A 16,847-nucleotide genomic window follows, 5' to 3' on the forward strand; every position below is an offset into this window, starting at 1 on the left:
GGTGGGAGCTTTCAGCAGAAGCTGTTTCCATTCCCCTCTGGCCTACCTACCCGGTTTTCCTTCTGTGGACCCTGTCTATGGACCTTGGTCAGAGTCGTGAGGGAGTGTTTGCTGGTGTCTGGCATCCACAGAAGCACTGCTGCATCCCCTACTTTACAAGCATCCATGAAACCCTGTACCTTGTAGGTCCATCGCTGCGGACTGCACTGGGTGCCACCTGCCCCGAGAACTCCAGGGACTGAGGGGGAAAGAACTGTCAGGCTGTTGATTCCACGTTCCCTCTGGCACAGAACTGTTCCCCGCAGTACCTTATTTCTATGTGATACGATTTGCACAGCCCAGTCACAAATGATTCTGTCAGTGATCTCCCACAAATTCTAAATGATTTTCCTGGGCTGACAGAGCCTTCCTACCAGGATATTATTTTTTCATGCTAAGCATGTACTTTCCTCCCTTTTCTTCCCAATTGCTGTTGACTAGAGCTTGTGAAACTCTTCAAGTAATTCTTCCACTCCACTCACATCACTTGAAAAAGATTTCTGTTCTTATCCCCACTTATTTTTAATTTTGCATTTTACACAGAGTTACAACATTTAATCTCTCTCTACAAATTAATGCAATCAGTTCCTTCATCACTTTGATTGCCCTTTTCTAAACCCCTGCCAGTTTGTTTTAATCTTTCTGTTTCTGAAGTTTGCGGACAAAGCAGTTGGCAACCTTCTTGTCAGAGCAGGGTATAAAAAGGAAAATGGCAGCTCAGGCTGAGATACATTGCTTCTGGACATAAAGTCACAAATTATTCTTTCACTTTTTTTTTTTTTTTTTTTGGGGGGGGGGATGGGGAGAAGGAGAGGGAGGGGAGGGGAGCTTACCACTTGCTCATTGATGCCCATATTACTGTCCATTTATGCTCACAGGTCTTCTCCAAGTTTGTCTCTGAAAATGTCATCCCCCCCTTTTTTGGGGGTTTGCAGGTAACATTTTGGTTAGGACAGAAGTTACATTCCCTTGCTTGGGTGCGGCTTTTTTAGGATCTCTCTCCCTTATTGTACGTGGAACGCCATCAAAAGCAAATTTAAAGCCAGACAGTGACGTCCGGAGCCAGAGCATCCTCTGCGCTGCAAAAAAATAGGACATTTAAGCCAACTTTATTCAGAGGCATATATATACACAGATATATATATAAAGTCTATTTCGCCCCAGGGGGTTGTGCCTCCCCCCACGCGTGACCGTGTCGGCCCCCGGTTTCTTGGCGTGGGGGGGGGGTCAGCACCCCCAAGCCCCGCCCCCCGCCCTACCCTCACGCGCACGGCAGGGGGTGCCGCCGCCCGCCCCCTAGCGGCCAAGCCGCCGCCCTCTCGGCCGCCCTTGAGCGGCGGCGTAGTCCCGCCCCCCGCCGCGCCGCCACTGGCTGATCCGCGCCCGCGCCCCTTTCTGATTGGTCCCCGGCGCGCCCCGGGGGCTGGGGCCGCGGCGAGCGCCGGGGTAGGGACGGTTGAGGGTGGCGGGTGCCGTCATGGAGGAGCTGGAGGGGCGGCAGGGGACACCGGCGGGCGCGACCCTGTGAGGGTCCCTCGGGAGGGAGCCGAAAGGTAACTCGTGGCCCGCAGGCTCTTTCTGGATGAGGAGAGCGGGGCGGCCGCGAGGGATCGGGAGCGGGTTTGGGGCCCTTAGGGGAGCGAGGGAGGGAGGGTGAGGGGGCTCACTCGGGGGGACAGAGGGCGGCGGGGCTCCGGGCGGGGTGAGAGTGGTCGTGAGGGAAAGGGCAGGCTCGGACTCGCTGTACCGCCTGAGAGTCGGGCAAAGCGCGGCGGCCGGAGCGTGCGTTCCCCTCCCGGCTTTCCCCCGTGGGACTCGGCTGCGGTGCTCCCGGGGGTGCTGTGCCTTTCTTTAGACTACCCCTGAGAAAAAGTCGAGGCTACGGCTCGTAACGCTGTAAGGGGGAGGAGGGGGCTTTCTGCAGCTGGAAGGGGTAGTGGAGTGGTAGGGTCAGCTCCCTCCTCCCCGACAGCTTTCCTCGGGGGGCACCGCGGATGCCGGGGGGGTCCCACGGAAGGCAACTGGGTGTCTGTGCACCGCCGCAGCGAGTTGTGTGGGCATAACTGTGGAAAAATATAGTTGTGGTTACTTGATTGTGGAGTAGGAGTTGAAAACACCCAGGTATCCTTCTCCTGCAGATTTGTAACAAACACAGCCTGTGCTTTGTCAGGACCCTGTTCAGAGCCTCCATGTTGTCCCATCTAAATGAAACTGATCTGAGAGCAAGCTGAGAACATTCTGTTGGACTGGTGCATTTCCAGTAAGCTTTTGACTCTGAAAAAGGCAGGTGTGTATTCTTCGAGAAGCAGAGAGGTGCAGACTAAATGGATCTAAAGACAGCAGTGTTCAACGCAGCTCGTGATGGCAAGCTGCGTCTCCTTTCCAAGTTACTGGCAAGCAAAACGAAAGAAGAGGTAGCCCTACTGATGTCCGAGAAAACAAATGGTGCCACGCCACTTCTGATGGCAGCCCGATATGGTCACCTTGACATGGTGGAGTACTTGTTGGACCATTGCTCTGCATCAATAGAAGTTGGTGGTTCGGTGAATTTCGATGGTGAGACCATTGAGGGGGCTCCTCCACTATGGGCAGCATCAGCAGCTGGCCACTTAAAGGTGGTCCAGTGTCTGTTAGATCATGGTGCATCTGTCAACAATACAACTCTGACAAATTCAACACCACTTAGAGCTGCCTGTTTTGATGGTCACTTGGAAATAGTAAAATACCTTGTGGAGCACAAAGCAGACCTGGAAGTGTCAAACCGTCATGGGCATACGTGCTTGATGATCTCGTGTTACAAAGGCCACAAAGAAATTGCTCAGTACTTGCTTGAAAAAGGAGCTGATGTTAACAGAAAAAGTGTTAAAGGTAAGTTAATTTTTCCACTTCGTGGTACACGGGGGTAAAGGTACTCAGTTACCTTTCTTCAGAAGGTTGATGTTCAAAGTATTCTACTCCCATAAAGTGGATGAGTAAGAGATAAAGTGCATTCAGCCGTTTTTACTTGGCTTTTTTTCAATGTACTAATTTGTTAACACAGGTTGTATAATTTCATTCTAATTTGATACATTTTAATCTTAACCCCCTAATTCTTAAAATTACTTTACTCATATGAAAAATCACATTTACATACATCTGAAAAGCTAATGAACTAATTGAGAGCGCCTCTTTGTAGTAGGCTGGTGTAGCAACATATCCAAATATATTAGCATATATTTTTGTTTTTCATACTCTTATTAACAAACCAAGCATGCTGTGTGTGAAACTGACCAGTGCCAATAAGGCTAGTAGGAGGGAAGAATCATAAAAGAGAAAAAATTTTTTCCACCTCTCCCTCTAAACTCATGAATAATTTTGCGCCTTTTTTTTCAGTGTTAGTAAATAGAACATATAATTAAGATTAAAGAAAGGATTGTGATCCCAGCAGAAGGGCTTTCGAGTGGTGCACAAGACATGAAGGACACATGATTGTCCCCGTTGACTATTACCCTGGTGTTACTGTTCACAGTGAAGTTTTCTGTTAATTTTTTGCTGTGATCATAATTATGTGGACTTACTGGTTTAACCAGTGGGGTTTTTAGTACATCTCAGACTTGTATATGGGTGTGATACTTGCCTGAAGAGCGTACCAGTTATTTCAGATAATGGTTCATTTTTGGCTTACTGAGCCAAAATTGTATTTCAGCAGCCATATATACATATATATATTATATATATTATTGATCTACAAATAAATATTTTTGTATTCTAATACCTCTGCTATCTGTTCCTGACTAATTACATTTGAAATAGTATACTAAACTTACAGTTATTAAAGTATGCTTTATGTCTAGATTCTTGTATGATGGTAAATGCTAAATATGAGAGTAATCTTAGGAAACACTGTTAAGTTAAATATGCCTTTTTTCATGCAGATAAGTGGGTTAAATGTAAAGAAAGCTAAACTACAAATTTGTCAGAGGTGGGCAGAGCAAAATTAATCTTCCTTTGTAAGGATATAAGGCTGCATGTTATGAATCATCATGGATTTGTGAGAGGATAAAAATGACATTTTTCTAGACAGAGTTCTTGGCATAACAAGCTAAATATAAAGTGTGTATTATTTTTAAGTTTTAAACCAATCACTTTGTGGGAAAGGTATGAACAAAGGAGAGCTGCTAAGTATCTGGTATAACAGAAAAAATACATCCCTGCACCTTTTTCCCACTCATTCTGTGTTGGTGGAGTAGGCTTTCCTTTACTGGTCCTTATTATTCACTTTACTAGTGCATTAGTGTTATTTGTCTTTGTTTAAATGACTGAGTGGCAGCCATGCACTCCTGAGGATTTTCTCAGTATTCTCAGTTTCTCTCTCTTCATTCTCTTTCTCTGCTTCTTTTAGTTTCTCTGTGACTCACAACATGGCATACAGTATAACTGCAGTATAACTGATTCTTGTTTAAATACATTTTTTTAAAAGGTTGGATTTGACAGGTTTTAGGTAATTAAATTAATTTTATACTGTGAACTGTTGTGTGTACAAATGGATATGTGTAAATAACATCTATTTATCAAATATGTGGACTGTGGGGTTTTTTGTGGAAATACTCTCTGATGTGACAGACGCATATATTTTGGCATCTTAAAGCAGTCTGATCTCTGAAGTTATTCAATAAGCAGCTGTGAGATGAAGGAAGAGAGAAAGTACTGTAAAGCCTGAAAGTGTAAGTCAGCTGTGGAAAAGCAAAAGAAGTAGCTCTGAGTATTGCAGCAGTGTAGGTGTTGTAGTGCCTGAGGCGCAACAGCTAGCCTTCTGAACTTGATTTTGCAAGAATGCTCAGTAGCTGTTAATTTCAAAGTTAGTATTTCCAGTTGGATTCAGTCTACATTGTCATGTTTCACCTCGAAGTCTCTGTGTGTTATTTCTGCTCCTCCTTGCTGTGTAGTAAACACTTGACAGTGTGTCTGTAGGGATGTACAGGGAACCTGAGTGCTCTGCTCTTGCCTATTACAAGTTGATGCTATCCTCATATCTGAACACTTATTAGTTAGGCCCTTTCCTGAGCCATGTGTGGAGAAGCCTACAGTTATGTGAAAGATGTAAAAGCTTTAGCTACTCTTAATTTTACTGTATTTAAAATTGCAGTGCTTTTCACAAGAACAAAACTAGGTAACTGTGTAGTAGAAGGGCTGCTGTGGGAGATGACTGTAGATTCCCGATTATATTCTTAAACCTTGAAGGCTGGGAAGGGTGGGTGGAGAAAATTACTTGAACTGTTCGTTGTGTTTTTCCACTGGATTTTCATATTGCAAGGTAGAACTTATTTCATATTTTAAAACCCAGGAAAATCTGGAGCCAGGAACGATATTAAAATGTTTGCAAGTGTTGACAGTTCTAGGGAAAACTAAAATACTTCGAGGTTAAATGCAGGTGAGTTTACAGGCATCTAAAAGTCAGGGTGACAACTGAGGCAGGGTATGAAAGAGCATGTGAAAATGTGGTGAAATCCTGCTTCTGAAATACTGGCAGAATCCCACAGCTGTGTTTTTAAACTACAGAAATTCAGAACACATGGGTTCCTGAAAGACACTTGTGGAAGGGCAAAAGTACAGCTAGGAGATGCATAAGATGTTCATAAAAACTTCGGAATCTGGGTCAGATAAGGTGCCACACGGAGGCTGAGTATAGGTGTGGAACAGTCTTACAGTGGTGAAGGAGGTGGTAATGAGATGTTTGGGGTAGTTCTGTACTGTGAAAGATGGACAATGGTTCTGAAAGTCCAAGCCTAAAATTTATCTTTGGTCCTACTGTGTGCAGATATGAACTTTCACATTTTACCCAAATTTTTATGAAGCACACAGGCAACGCAAATGTAAACAAAGAATTTGAAAAAAAACCCCAAACCATTACATAATCAGTATTAGTGAGGAAGGAAAAACACCTGATAATTGGGGTAAAAAGTCTGGGTTTTTTTGGTCTTAACAGTTGTGGAAAACTGCAAAGATGTCTGTAGATTGTTTTGGGGTTTTGGTTTTTTTTTTTGTTGTTGTAGATTTGTAGAAGCAAAAGAAGCAGCCAAAGAAACTGTTACAAAATAAGCTAATGCACCACTGTCTTCCTAATTCAGAGGCTTCTCCAGTAGATACTTCTGGTTTAAGAAGCTGCAGATTAAGAAAAACAAAATTAATAAGTTTCACTGGTATATAATAGCATCTCAGGTGGTAAGTTGGTAGGTTTTGTGTTTTGTTTTTGTTTGTTTTTTTTCCAAAAACAAACCAAAAGCTTCTTAAAAATGTGAAGATCTTAAACCTTTTATGCTCCTTTTTAAAGGAAGAATGGTGTGGATAATGCTAGAGAAGGGAAAACCTGAGTCTTTTCAGGAGGAGGTAGAACTGGAGAAATACACCCGAAGTGGAACACAGGCATGCCTTGTCATGGATGAGGAGGGTGTTGGGTGTGTTGGCTGCATGCAGTTTCCTGTTCTGCTGCATTGTGAAGCCTCCCAGTGATTCCTTGTTCCGAGTGCTGCTCCCTTAGCAGGTTTAGAAGAGACATCTCAATTGAATACAGTATTTCACTGATGTATTTCTGAGCAGTTGAAGGGAAATCCTTACTCTAGTAATTCAAGTGATAGGAGGCTTTGGGCCTCGAAATTACAGATTTTACACTTAGATCTTGCATTTTGAAAAATTGCGATGTACACTTTGATCATTTGTTTTGTGCTTTATCTTCCTCCATCAGACTTGCTGCAATCCTTTCTGTAATTAATGAGTTAAATAATAGGTAAATGGGCTGATAGGTAGAATGGTCTGAATGTAATGGCACAGGGAACAAGGCCTCTTTTCGAAAACATCTGCTGGAAAGGCAGATACTTTTTCTGAACATGCCTTCTAAGTCTTTCCTTTGCACAGCTGCATGGTGTGTGGTCTCTTCAGGGTGATTTTCACAGTTTTCACTAATGGTCTTCACTAACTGTACCTTTTCTGTTGTTAGCATTCATCTTCTAGCCAGAAGACTAATTATTCTGAGTATTAGAACGTTGCCTATGAATTGCTGGACTAGGTGTTTCTTTCAGTGTAACTTGACACCTAAAGATTTTTTTGGCCTTGATTCTTTGTCGTTTATGATCTAATGTATTACTCTAGCAGTTGGACTTTGCTTCCTCATTTTGGAATGTATTCTATAAGCCTCAGAAGTATATATTCCATACAGCCTCAGTCTGCATGGTTATCTACATCAAGATTATAGATCACAAGATGTAGTAATACTATACCAAGGGCTGATGCTATCTCAGTATTGTCATTTATGTGGGGTGCTTGAAACTATGATATTCAAACCTCCTGATCAGAGAAAAAAATCTTTTACTAACTTGGCAGAACCAGAAATAGGGGGATTAGAGAGAATCACAAATCAAATCACTTTCTGTGTCATTGCTTCATTTTCTGTCATTCCCATGTCACGAGCTACTAGTCTATTTTGGGGGATTATTTGCTTCTGACATAGAAAGACATGGCCTCATTATGAATTTGAATGCCCACCCCCCTGCTCTGATAAGCTTTTGGTAGCACTGGATAGTTAGAGAATTGTGGTGTGTGAAGTGTTTGCATAATGTTCACACCATTTTTAATGGATAACTGTAGCAAAAGAATAAAAGGTGAAGCTGTGGCGCCAGCTGACCATACCTTTTTCCTTAATTTGTTTTTACAAGATTTGAAATTACTGGAGGTGGGGTTGTTCTGTTACTTTGTTGAAGTTTTTAATTAGAGGAAATGATTAGGTAATATGAAGTTTTGCACAAATAGAAATGGGTTATAAGCAGTATTAGCAGTATAGTATGGTGGCACTCATTTTCTAGCAGGGAAGTACCATGAATACCAAAACAGTTCCAGTCTAACTTTGTTTCTATGCAAATATGATGAGCCTTTCAAGATGTTGTAATATTAGCTGTCTTCTCTGTATGATTAAATTCCAGCAGGAGTTAAAAATGGGGTAAGACAATTAATGAAACCTAGTTTGAAATAATCATTAACACCTTAAAAGATACTTCAATTTGACCAACGTGTGTATGTGTACCTTGAAGACTGGTAATCAAAGAGACTTACTTCCATATTACTTCTACTTATTTTCAGCCTTTTTTTCTTTTTTAATTCAATGGTATAAATAATGTTGAATTTTGGCTTGTTACTGAATAAGTAATTTTACAAAACTTTTAATTAATTGCTGAATTGTTTTCAGCCAGTGTTTATTCCTGTAAGTACATAGAATCTAGTGTTTTGAAATGAATGACTTAATTCACAGAGGAAGGGTTGATTTCCCATACTTATTTGAACTTGCCATTCATAGTCTGTATGTGGAACATAGAACTTGAGATTAGGTATTAAGGCCATTGCCATGTTTTCTTTCAAGCTCTTTTTCAAATTTAGCACGTATTACTTACTAGGGGTATGTTGCTGGTAATCTTGGTGCTGTTTTATTTTTCAAGATACATGTTTATAGTTTTTTTAAGTTGGCATCTCTTAACTACCTGTGCCTACTTCTAGTCTATGGAAACTTGTTTTTTTGGCATGCATTCTTTCTACTGCTGTACTTGTACCATCAGTCAAACTTAAGTGAGGTGCAGCCACTAAAAACTAGTGGTGATAGAATTCCTTTATTAGTGATTACGTGGCTTAAAATAATGTGGTCATTTTAACTCTCAAGGGTTTCTACAATATAAGTAGCTAAAAATTACACTACTTCTGTTATGCCCCCAGTAATAAATGTTAAAGCCTAAATTAGGAAGTAAATAAATAAAATACAAATAAACCCCCACCACAAAACCAAACTAAAAAACCAAAAAAACCCAAAAAACACCCAACAAGCCAGTGACATTTATCTTTTAAATTTAAGACATCCAATTGGATAGTGTAGTGAAGTTCCTTAGAGTCTTAAGTATATTTCCATATGTACTGCATAGCTGCATTATAAGTTACTGACATACAGACTGTTGGATTGGATTTAAATTAACCCAGACAGTGGCCAAGCTTATTTTTTGTATGGATTTTTTCAGTATGAATGTGTCATATATACATATATATATATATGACAATTGAGAAAAGCATGTCAAGAGCAACATTATATGGTGATGGATCTGCAATTTGTAATACAAATAGCTGCCACTGATACTGTTGTCAAAGTCAGCAAAATGTATATTAATAGTTGTGGAAGAGTGGTCAGAACTTTGATGTTACTAATGTATTTTGTTTTATTTGTCTTTAATAGGCTTTTATGTCAGAACTTTTAAAATATCTTAAAAATATTGTCTCCAAGGTAGAAAGTAGGTGCCCATTCCAATGCTTCAGAGTCTGCTGTGAGGAATGGTGTATGGACTTGAATACATCCTAAAATGTCTGTATCACCTGGTGGCTCAGCCAGCTCCCAGCTGCATCTGGTTTTGTCTTCATCACTGAGTACAGAAGAGCAGATGTTCTGGGGGACTAGACTGTCTCTCATTCTGGATTGACTGGTGTAATTGTGTTCTAATTAGACTTGCTGTGTACCAGAAAGATTATGTACATGTTTTGGCAAGGTTGTGTATTTTTTGATTTAGACAGTTTTTTGCCTTAGAAATTTAAACGTCTAATTCCCCTCAGTACTGAGGTATCAACAGTTTTCCAGACTGTGATGTGCAATAAGGCCAGAGGAAATTAGAGATGACAAGCAATGCACTCCAAATTTGCCAAACTTCTAATCTACCTGTATTTGGTTAAGTCTGTTTCCTGTGAAAATTTTTTTGGTATTGGTAGATTGTACTGTGGCAGGACCCATTCACCAGCACTGAGTACAGGGGCAGAATCCCTTCCGTGGACCTGCTGGCCACACTGTTCCTGATAGAGGCCAGGATGCCATTGGCCTTCTTGGCCACCTGGGCACACTGCTGGCTCATGTTCAGCTTCCTGTCAATCCAGACTCCCAGGTCCCTTTCTGCCTGGCTGCTCTGAGCCACTCTGTGCCCAGCCTGGAGCTCCCCATGGGGTTGTTGTGGCCAAAGTGCAGGACCCGGCACTTGGCCTTCTTGAACCTCATCCCGTTGGAATCAGCCCAACTCTCCAGTCTGTCCAGGTCCCTCTGCAGAGCCCTCCTGGCTTCCAGCTGATCCACACTCCCTCCAACTTAGTGTCATCTGTGAATTTGCTAATGGTGGGCTCAATCTCCTTATCTAAATCATCAATGAAGATATTAAACAGAACTGGGCCCAGCACTGATCCCTGGGGGATCATGAATTTATGAACATTCAGCTGATGCAGATGATCCTTTACCATTTTGGTGCCCACAAATGGAAAATCACTTCCCACACTCATGGTCCTGTGTCAGTTTTAATAAAGACTGAGGCAAAAAAATCCCCATTGAATGCCTCTGCTTTTTCTTCATCCCTGTTTGTCAGGGCCCCATCTTCAACAAGTGTAGGTCTGTTTCCTTTAGACCTCCTCTTGCTATTAATGTACTTTAAAAGGGTCTTCATGTTGTCTGATACAACACTGGCCAGTTTCAACTCAAACTGAGTTTTGGCCTTTTGTGTCTTCTCCCTGCATATACATATCACAGCTCTATAATGTTTCTCCAAAGTCTGACCTGTGCCCAATTTCTTTTTCCTCTTGGGCTCTACAGAGAGTTCCTTGTTCAGCCAAGCTTCCTTTTGACACAATTAAATTGCTTTTAGGTAGTGGAGAATTATGTTTTAATTTTGTTTTTTTGAACAATGAGATGAAAAGGTCCTTAAAACCTGATTAATTCTTTAAGGCAGTAATATGAAGCATTTTGATTTGCATAGCTGCCTGGCAGCTTTGATACGTAATTATATATTGAATATTTTGATTTTTCATTGAAGCTTCTCGTAGATGCTCAAATACATAATTTTAATCTATTAATGTTTGGGGTTTAAAAACTTTTTTTTTTTTTTTAATTACTTATTAGCACAGTGGGTTTGGACTACAGTTTGATTACGATTCCTGTTATTGTGCTTCTTCTCTTGCAGGGAACACCGCATTACACGACTGTGCGGAATCTGGGAGTTTGGAGATCATGAAGATGCTTCTCAAGTATTGTGCTAAAATGGAAAAGGATGGTTATGGAATGACTCCGCTTCTATCAGCTAGTGTGACAGGCCACACAAATATTGTGGACTTTCTGACCCAACATGTACAGACCAGTAAGGCTGAGCGCATAAATGCCCTGGAACTTCTAGGTGCCACATTTGTGGACAAAAAGAGAGATCTGCTTGGTGCTTTGAAATACTGGAAGCGAGCTATGGAAATGAGATACAGTGATAGGACTAATATCCTGAGCAAACCTGTGCCACAAACACTAATTATGGCATATGATTATGCTAAAGAGGTAAACAGCTCAGAAGAGCTAGAAAATCTTATTGCAGACCCTGACGAAATGAGAATGCAAGCGCTGTTAATTAGAGAACGTATTCTTGGCCCTTCTCACCCAGATACATCCTACTATATTAGGTACAGAGGTGCTGTTTATGCAGACTCTGGAAACTTCAAGCGTTGCATCAACTTATGGAAATATGCTTTGGATATGCAGCAGAGCAATCTAGATCCACTGAGTCCTATGACAGCCAGCAGTTTACTATCGTTTGCTGAACTCTTCTCCTTCATGCTGCAGGATAGGGCAAAAGGCCTGCTGGGTACTACTGTCACATTTGATGATCTCATGGGTATACTGTGCAAAAGTGTTCTTGAAATAGAACGGGCCATGAAACACACCCAGTGTCCTCCTGATCCGATACAGCTGAACAAAGCCCTTTCCATCATTTTGCATTTAATTTGCTTGTTGGAGAAAGTACCTTGCAGCTCAGAACAGGAGCATTTTAAGAAACAGACAATTTACAAGTTTCTAAAGCTTCAGCCTAGAGGGAAGAATAACTTCAGTCCACTTCACCTTGCTGTTGACAATAATACTACATGTGTGGGTCGCTATCCAGTTTGTAAATTCCCCTCTCTACAAGTTACTGCTATCCTGGTGGAATGTGGTGCTGATGTGAATTTCAGAGACTCTGATAACAACAGTCCATTACACATTGCTGCACTGAACAACCATCCAGACATCATGAACCTTCTTATCAAGTCAGGTTCACACTTTGATGCCACAAACTCACATAAACAAACTGCTAGTGATTTGCTGGATGAGAAGGAAATAGCAAAAAATTTAATCCAGCCCATAAATCATACTACATTACAGTGTCTTGCTGCTCGTGTAATAGTGAGTCATAACATATATTATGCAGGACACATCCCTGAGAAACTAGAGAACTTTGTTTTGCTCCATAGATGATAGTTTGGAGTCCCAGAGTACTCTTCTTGAAGCACGATTTGGAGATATTTTTCTTGAGCACTGTTGTGATACACCAGCGTTCCCTTTAGCTTGCTCCATCTTGCTCTCATTGGCTAAAGCATTGTTAGCATCAGATCTGCAGAATTGGTGTTGTGGTTTAAGCCCAGCTGGCAACTAAGCACCACGCAACCACTTGCTGCTTGCTCATTTCTCAACCCCCCGGTGGGATGGGGAGGAGAAAACACTAACAAAAATCTTGTGAGTCACAACAAGGACAGGGAGGGACTGCTCACGAGCAAAGCAGACTGAAGTTGGGGAAAAAATCCATTGGTCACCAGTCACATCAGAGCAGGGCAATGGGAGGTAAAACCAGACCATAACAACACCTTCCCCCACCCCTCGCTTCTCTCCTGGCTTAAATTTATTCACTTCCAATTTCTGCATCTCCTTTTCCTCAGAAGCACAAGGGGACAGGGAACGGGGGTTGCTGTCGCTCTGTCCCATGTTTCTGCCAATGCTTCCTCCTCAGGGAGGAGGACTCCTTGTACTCTTTCCCTGACTCCAGTGTGGGGTTCCTCTCACAGGAGACAGCCTTTTACAAAGTCTTCTGACGTGAGTCCTTTCTTCAGGCTGCAGGTCTTCACAGACTACTGCAGCATGGGCCTCTTGCATGTGCTGTAGCCCTTCAGGAGCAGACTGATCCAGCACAGTCTTCCCACAGAGTCACAGCCTTCCTGAGCACAGCAGCCTGCTCTAGCATGGCATCCACTAAGGGCTGCAGCTGGACAGCTGCTGGCTCATCATGGGGACGCAGGGGAATCTCTGCTCTGGTGCACCTTCTCCCCATCTCTGACTTTGGTATCTACAAAGGTGTTTCGCTCACATCCCACTCCTCTCTCCACTGCAGGTTTTTTTTTTACAGTTTCTTTTTTCCCCTTCATACAATCATAGAATTTTCAGGGTTGGAAGGGACCTTTAAGATCAGCCAGTTCCAACTCCCCTGCTTGGGCAGGGATACCTTCCACTACATCAGGTTGCTCAAAGCCCCATGCAGCCTGGCACTGAGCACTTCCAGGGAGGGGGCAGCCACAACTTCTTGGGCAACCTGTGCCAGTGTCTCACAACCCTCACAAGAAAGAATTCCTTACTAATGTCTAACCTAAATCTCCCCTCCTCAGATATACTTCCCCTTAAAAACATTAATCTCAGAGGCACATCCACTGCCGCTGATGGGCTCGGCCTTGGCCAGAAGCTGGTCCAACTTGATGCCAGGACACTTGTAGCAGCTTCTCACAGACCACCCCTGTATGCCCTCCCCTGCTACCAAAGCCTCCCATACAGACCCAACACAAATGGGTACCCAGTATGTAATATGAATATGCCATATAATATATTTTGTGGATTATTTAGAAATGTAACGCCATATTTAGACTTTCAAAATTGTCTGCCAAAGGCTTGTCTATGCTGGTCTTACTTGCCTGTTGGGTGTTTGGGATTGAGTATTTTCCATTGATGTCTTTTTACTGTAACTGTTATGTGGATTTTATACGGTTGGAAAGTCATCTTTTTGGTTTCGCTTGAGCATTTCTACTCTCTGTTCTTTTTTCTATGGACTCATTGCTAAATTGTACAAGTTGTATGGACTTGTTAACATTTGCAACTACCATAAGTGCTTTTATCTTCTCTATGCACTGGCTTAAACATGACTGTTGTGTGTGAGCATATTTCTATGCAGCACTTGGCCAATTTCAACTTAAATGCTAATTCTGGTTTGCAGTTTGTTTGGAGCTCCTTTGAGAATGCTGTCTTCATAGCATGATGAATTTGGGAGTTACTTACCAGCTCTCCAAACTTGGGTTTGACTTTTTTGACTGCTGTAGCTGAGGTTGCTTTCCTTTTTATCCTCTGAAAATTTGTCCTGAATCTGGGAGAAGAAATTCTCGCTTTTTCTCATTGAAGTCCACTTGAACTTTAAAGCTGAAAATTGACTTATTGCATCGTGCTGCTAGGGGAAGAGTCCTCATTATGTATAATGGACAGCTTCTCCTTTGCACTCATGTCTTGCTTGTGCTGGTTACGTGACTAAGTGTGAAGTTTGCTCAAAGTTTAACCACAAGCTTAGTGGCTTTCATGAGAAACAGATCAAATGTGTGCTGTAGTTTTAAATTTACAAATCAACTGTAGCTACAAAAGAATCTAAAAGCATGTTGGTGGCATGATGCTTATCAGTCCAGGTCTAGACATCATCTAATATAGTAAGTGGCTGTATGGCAGGGTATTGGAAGTGCTATAGCAGTGTCCTTTTTTTCTTCATTTTGAGTATCTTTAGAAATACGTGCATGGGTTTTTCATCTTTACTGCTATGTTAGCTGTACTTAAAGCAGTTCTGTTGTGTATATAGCTCCTGACTAAAGTACCTATTTTTATAATATTTGCACAACAGCTTAGCTTTTACAACAGAAAGGGCTCTTTGGACTTGATAAGAAATCTATACATGAAGATCATAAATGTGAGTGTGATTCAGGTAATTAATATAATTCAGCACTTTACTGTTGATTAATAGTAGAATTTAATATGGCACAGTAGCCCTGCAAATGTCTTAAAGGTAATTTCTGTTAGATAGAACACACTTTACTTGCAAGTTTGGTGGTCTGATGTAATGGATATTTTTGACTTGATGTTTCATTTCAGTGTTAGGCAGTAAGTGTACCTGTGGGGTTCTTGCTCCATAAATTCAACAGGATGATTTAGGCCTATGTCAGTAATGGAGATATTTAGATGCCACTTTAATTAGATAAAGGTAAGGTTGGTATAGGAAGCTCTTTTTTAATATTTTATTTTTATATTTTAAGTTGATGTCAGAATTTTTGTTGTTTGTGAATTCAGTTGAGGAAGAATGTATTTTGGGAGCATATAAGAATAGTTCCTCTTGCTTCTGGGCTGTTTTGGAGTTCCTGTTAGTGTACTGCGTGGTGCCTACTAGCTTAGCCATTCTTGCAAAAATATGGGGATGTTTTTAAACAAAGATATGTAAAAAGCAGTGCTGTTTGTGTATTGCCACTTTAAGACTCTGTATTTTGAAGTAACTTCTTCCTGTTTGTCCTATGCCATGTCTACACTATATGAAAATGTAAGAGTGAGAAATCCTTGTTTGTTTCTTTTGAAAATACACAGGAGTAAAATTCTAGTAAATTGGCTGAATTTCTTTGCATTCTAATGATTAAAACACATTACTGAAGTTGTTGTTTATGAGAACATGTAGTTTGATTTTTAAATTTGTTTTTAATTAATGTAATTTTCTTTTTATGCTTTCATATTGCTATATAGGTAGGGGTAATCACCCCACACTAGAAAGGACCCACGTTATACTTCAAGTCATAAAAATAGTACTCTTTCTATAGGTGACAGAGAAAGGGATTTTTAGAGTTTACACTCTGAAATCTGTACTGCTCTTTAGTTTTTTTAGTTTAAATTTCTGTCTTTATAACTGTCAAATATCCTGTTTAAAATTAGTTTGACATGATTAATCCAGAAATATAATCTGAAAATCGTTATTTGTTAGCACATTGTTTAATGGAAAGAGTCCCAGAAGAGACAATGTATCATTAAATATAAGTAAATCTAAAGACAATTGCAGCAGAGAAGCCTTATCCTGTTAGCAACTCTTTGAAAACAAAATAATTTAATAGGAGATACTGATGCATTGTTAGTAGTTCTGTATAAACATCTACCTGCGTGCCTCAGTCCTGGAGGCCACCGTGCAGGATTATTTTTTTCATGGTGATGAGGCCATTTGCTGCACTGCTCACCTGGCCGGATACTTGGACTTAGGTAACCAGGTGGATGAATTAATGCACTCAGTTCTTCTTCTCATTTTGTCTCTGCATATTACCCTGTTTCATTTTTATTCAAAACAAGCTGGTACAGAGCCTGTGCTAAGGATTAGTTCAGGATTTGCTGTCTGGGGGGAAGCTGGGATAGCAGGCCCTGTCTGACCCGCATGTGCCACTGAGGCCACTGCTCATGGTTAGGAGCAGTTTTGCCCCCGTGGCCCCTGATTCAAACCAGTTTTGTCTCCAGTATAGATACCAACTTTCTGAACCAGAATTTTGTTTTTATTCTTACTCTTGTTACTAATTTGGGGATATCACATCTCTTGGGGATATATTTATTTTAGTGAAATGTTGATGCTAAATGCAGTGGTGTTGCTTGCTGCACTCAAACTGTGGTAACGACAAGGAAATAAAGAATATTCAGAACACAACTAATTGTTTTACTTTTGTCATATTTTTAACTAATTTTCCTGCTGTTCTTCTCTTCCTATTTGGGTTACTTTTTTCTGATGAAATGTATTGCTTCTGAACTACAAACACAAAAGAACTTTGAGAACACTGGAAAAAATTGTGTGCCCTGCAGGAGTGAAACAGGTTTTAAAAATGACTAAACAATTTACACATATGGCTCCCAGAGACAAAGACAGTGATACCTCCTTGCCTGCTCAGAC

The 16,847-nt window shown here is 41.2% G+C and overlaps 1 protein-coding gene across 1 annotated transcript; it reads left to right on the plus strand.

The window, feature by feature from the left end:
- Positions 1-1,441: 1,441 nt before the first annotated feature.
- FEM1C (fem-1 homolog C) lies at positions 1,442-16,607 on the plus strand. The gene is made up of 3 exons (XM_071732301.1): positions 1,442-1,592; positions 2,178-2,907; positions 11,034-16,607. Exons 2-3 carry the CDS (start codon positions 2,364-2,366, stop codon positions 12,341-12,343), a joined length of 1,854 nt encoding a protein of 617 aa, XP_071588402.1. The 5' UTR covers positions 1,442-1,592; positions 2,178-2,363; the 3' UTR covers positions 12,344-16,607.
- The last annotated feature ends 240 nt before the right edge of the window (positions 16,608-16,847 follow it).

Source organism: Heliangelus exortis, chromosome Z (genome assembly GCF_036169615.1).
Source record: "Heliangelus exortis chromosome Z, bHelExo1.hap1, whole genome shotgun sequence".
NCBI lineage: Eukaryota > Metazoa > Chordata > Aves > Apodiformes > Trochilidae > Heliangelus > Heliangelus exortis.

Bases quoted from the DNA above. Each gene is read 5' to 3' on its own strand.
- FEM1C (XM_071732301.1), top strand. From the start codon at position 2,364: ATGGATCTAAAGACAGCAGTGTTCAACGCAGCTCGTGATGGCAAGCTG. The intron at 2,908-11,033 runs GTAAGTTAATTT...CTTCTCTTGCAG, and splicing joins TAACAGAAAAAGTGTTAAAG to GGAACACCGCATTACACGAC.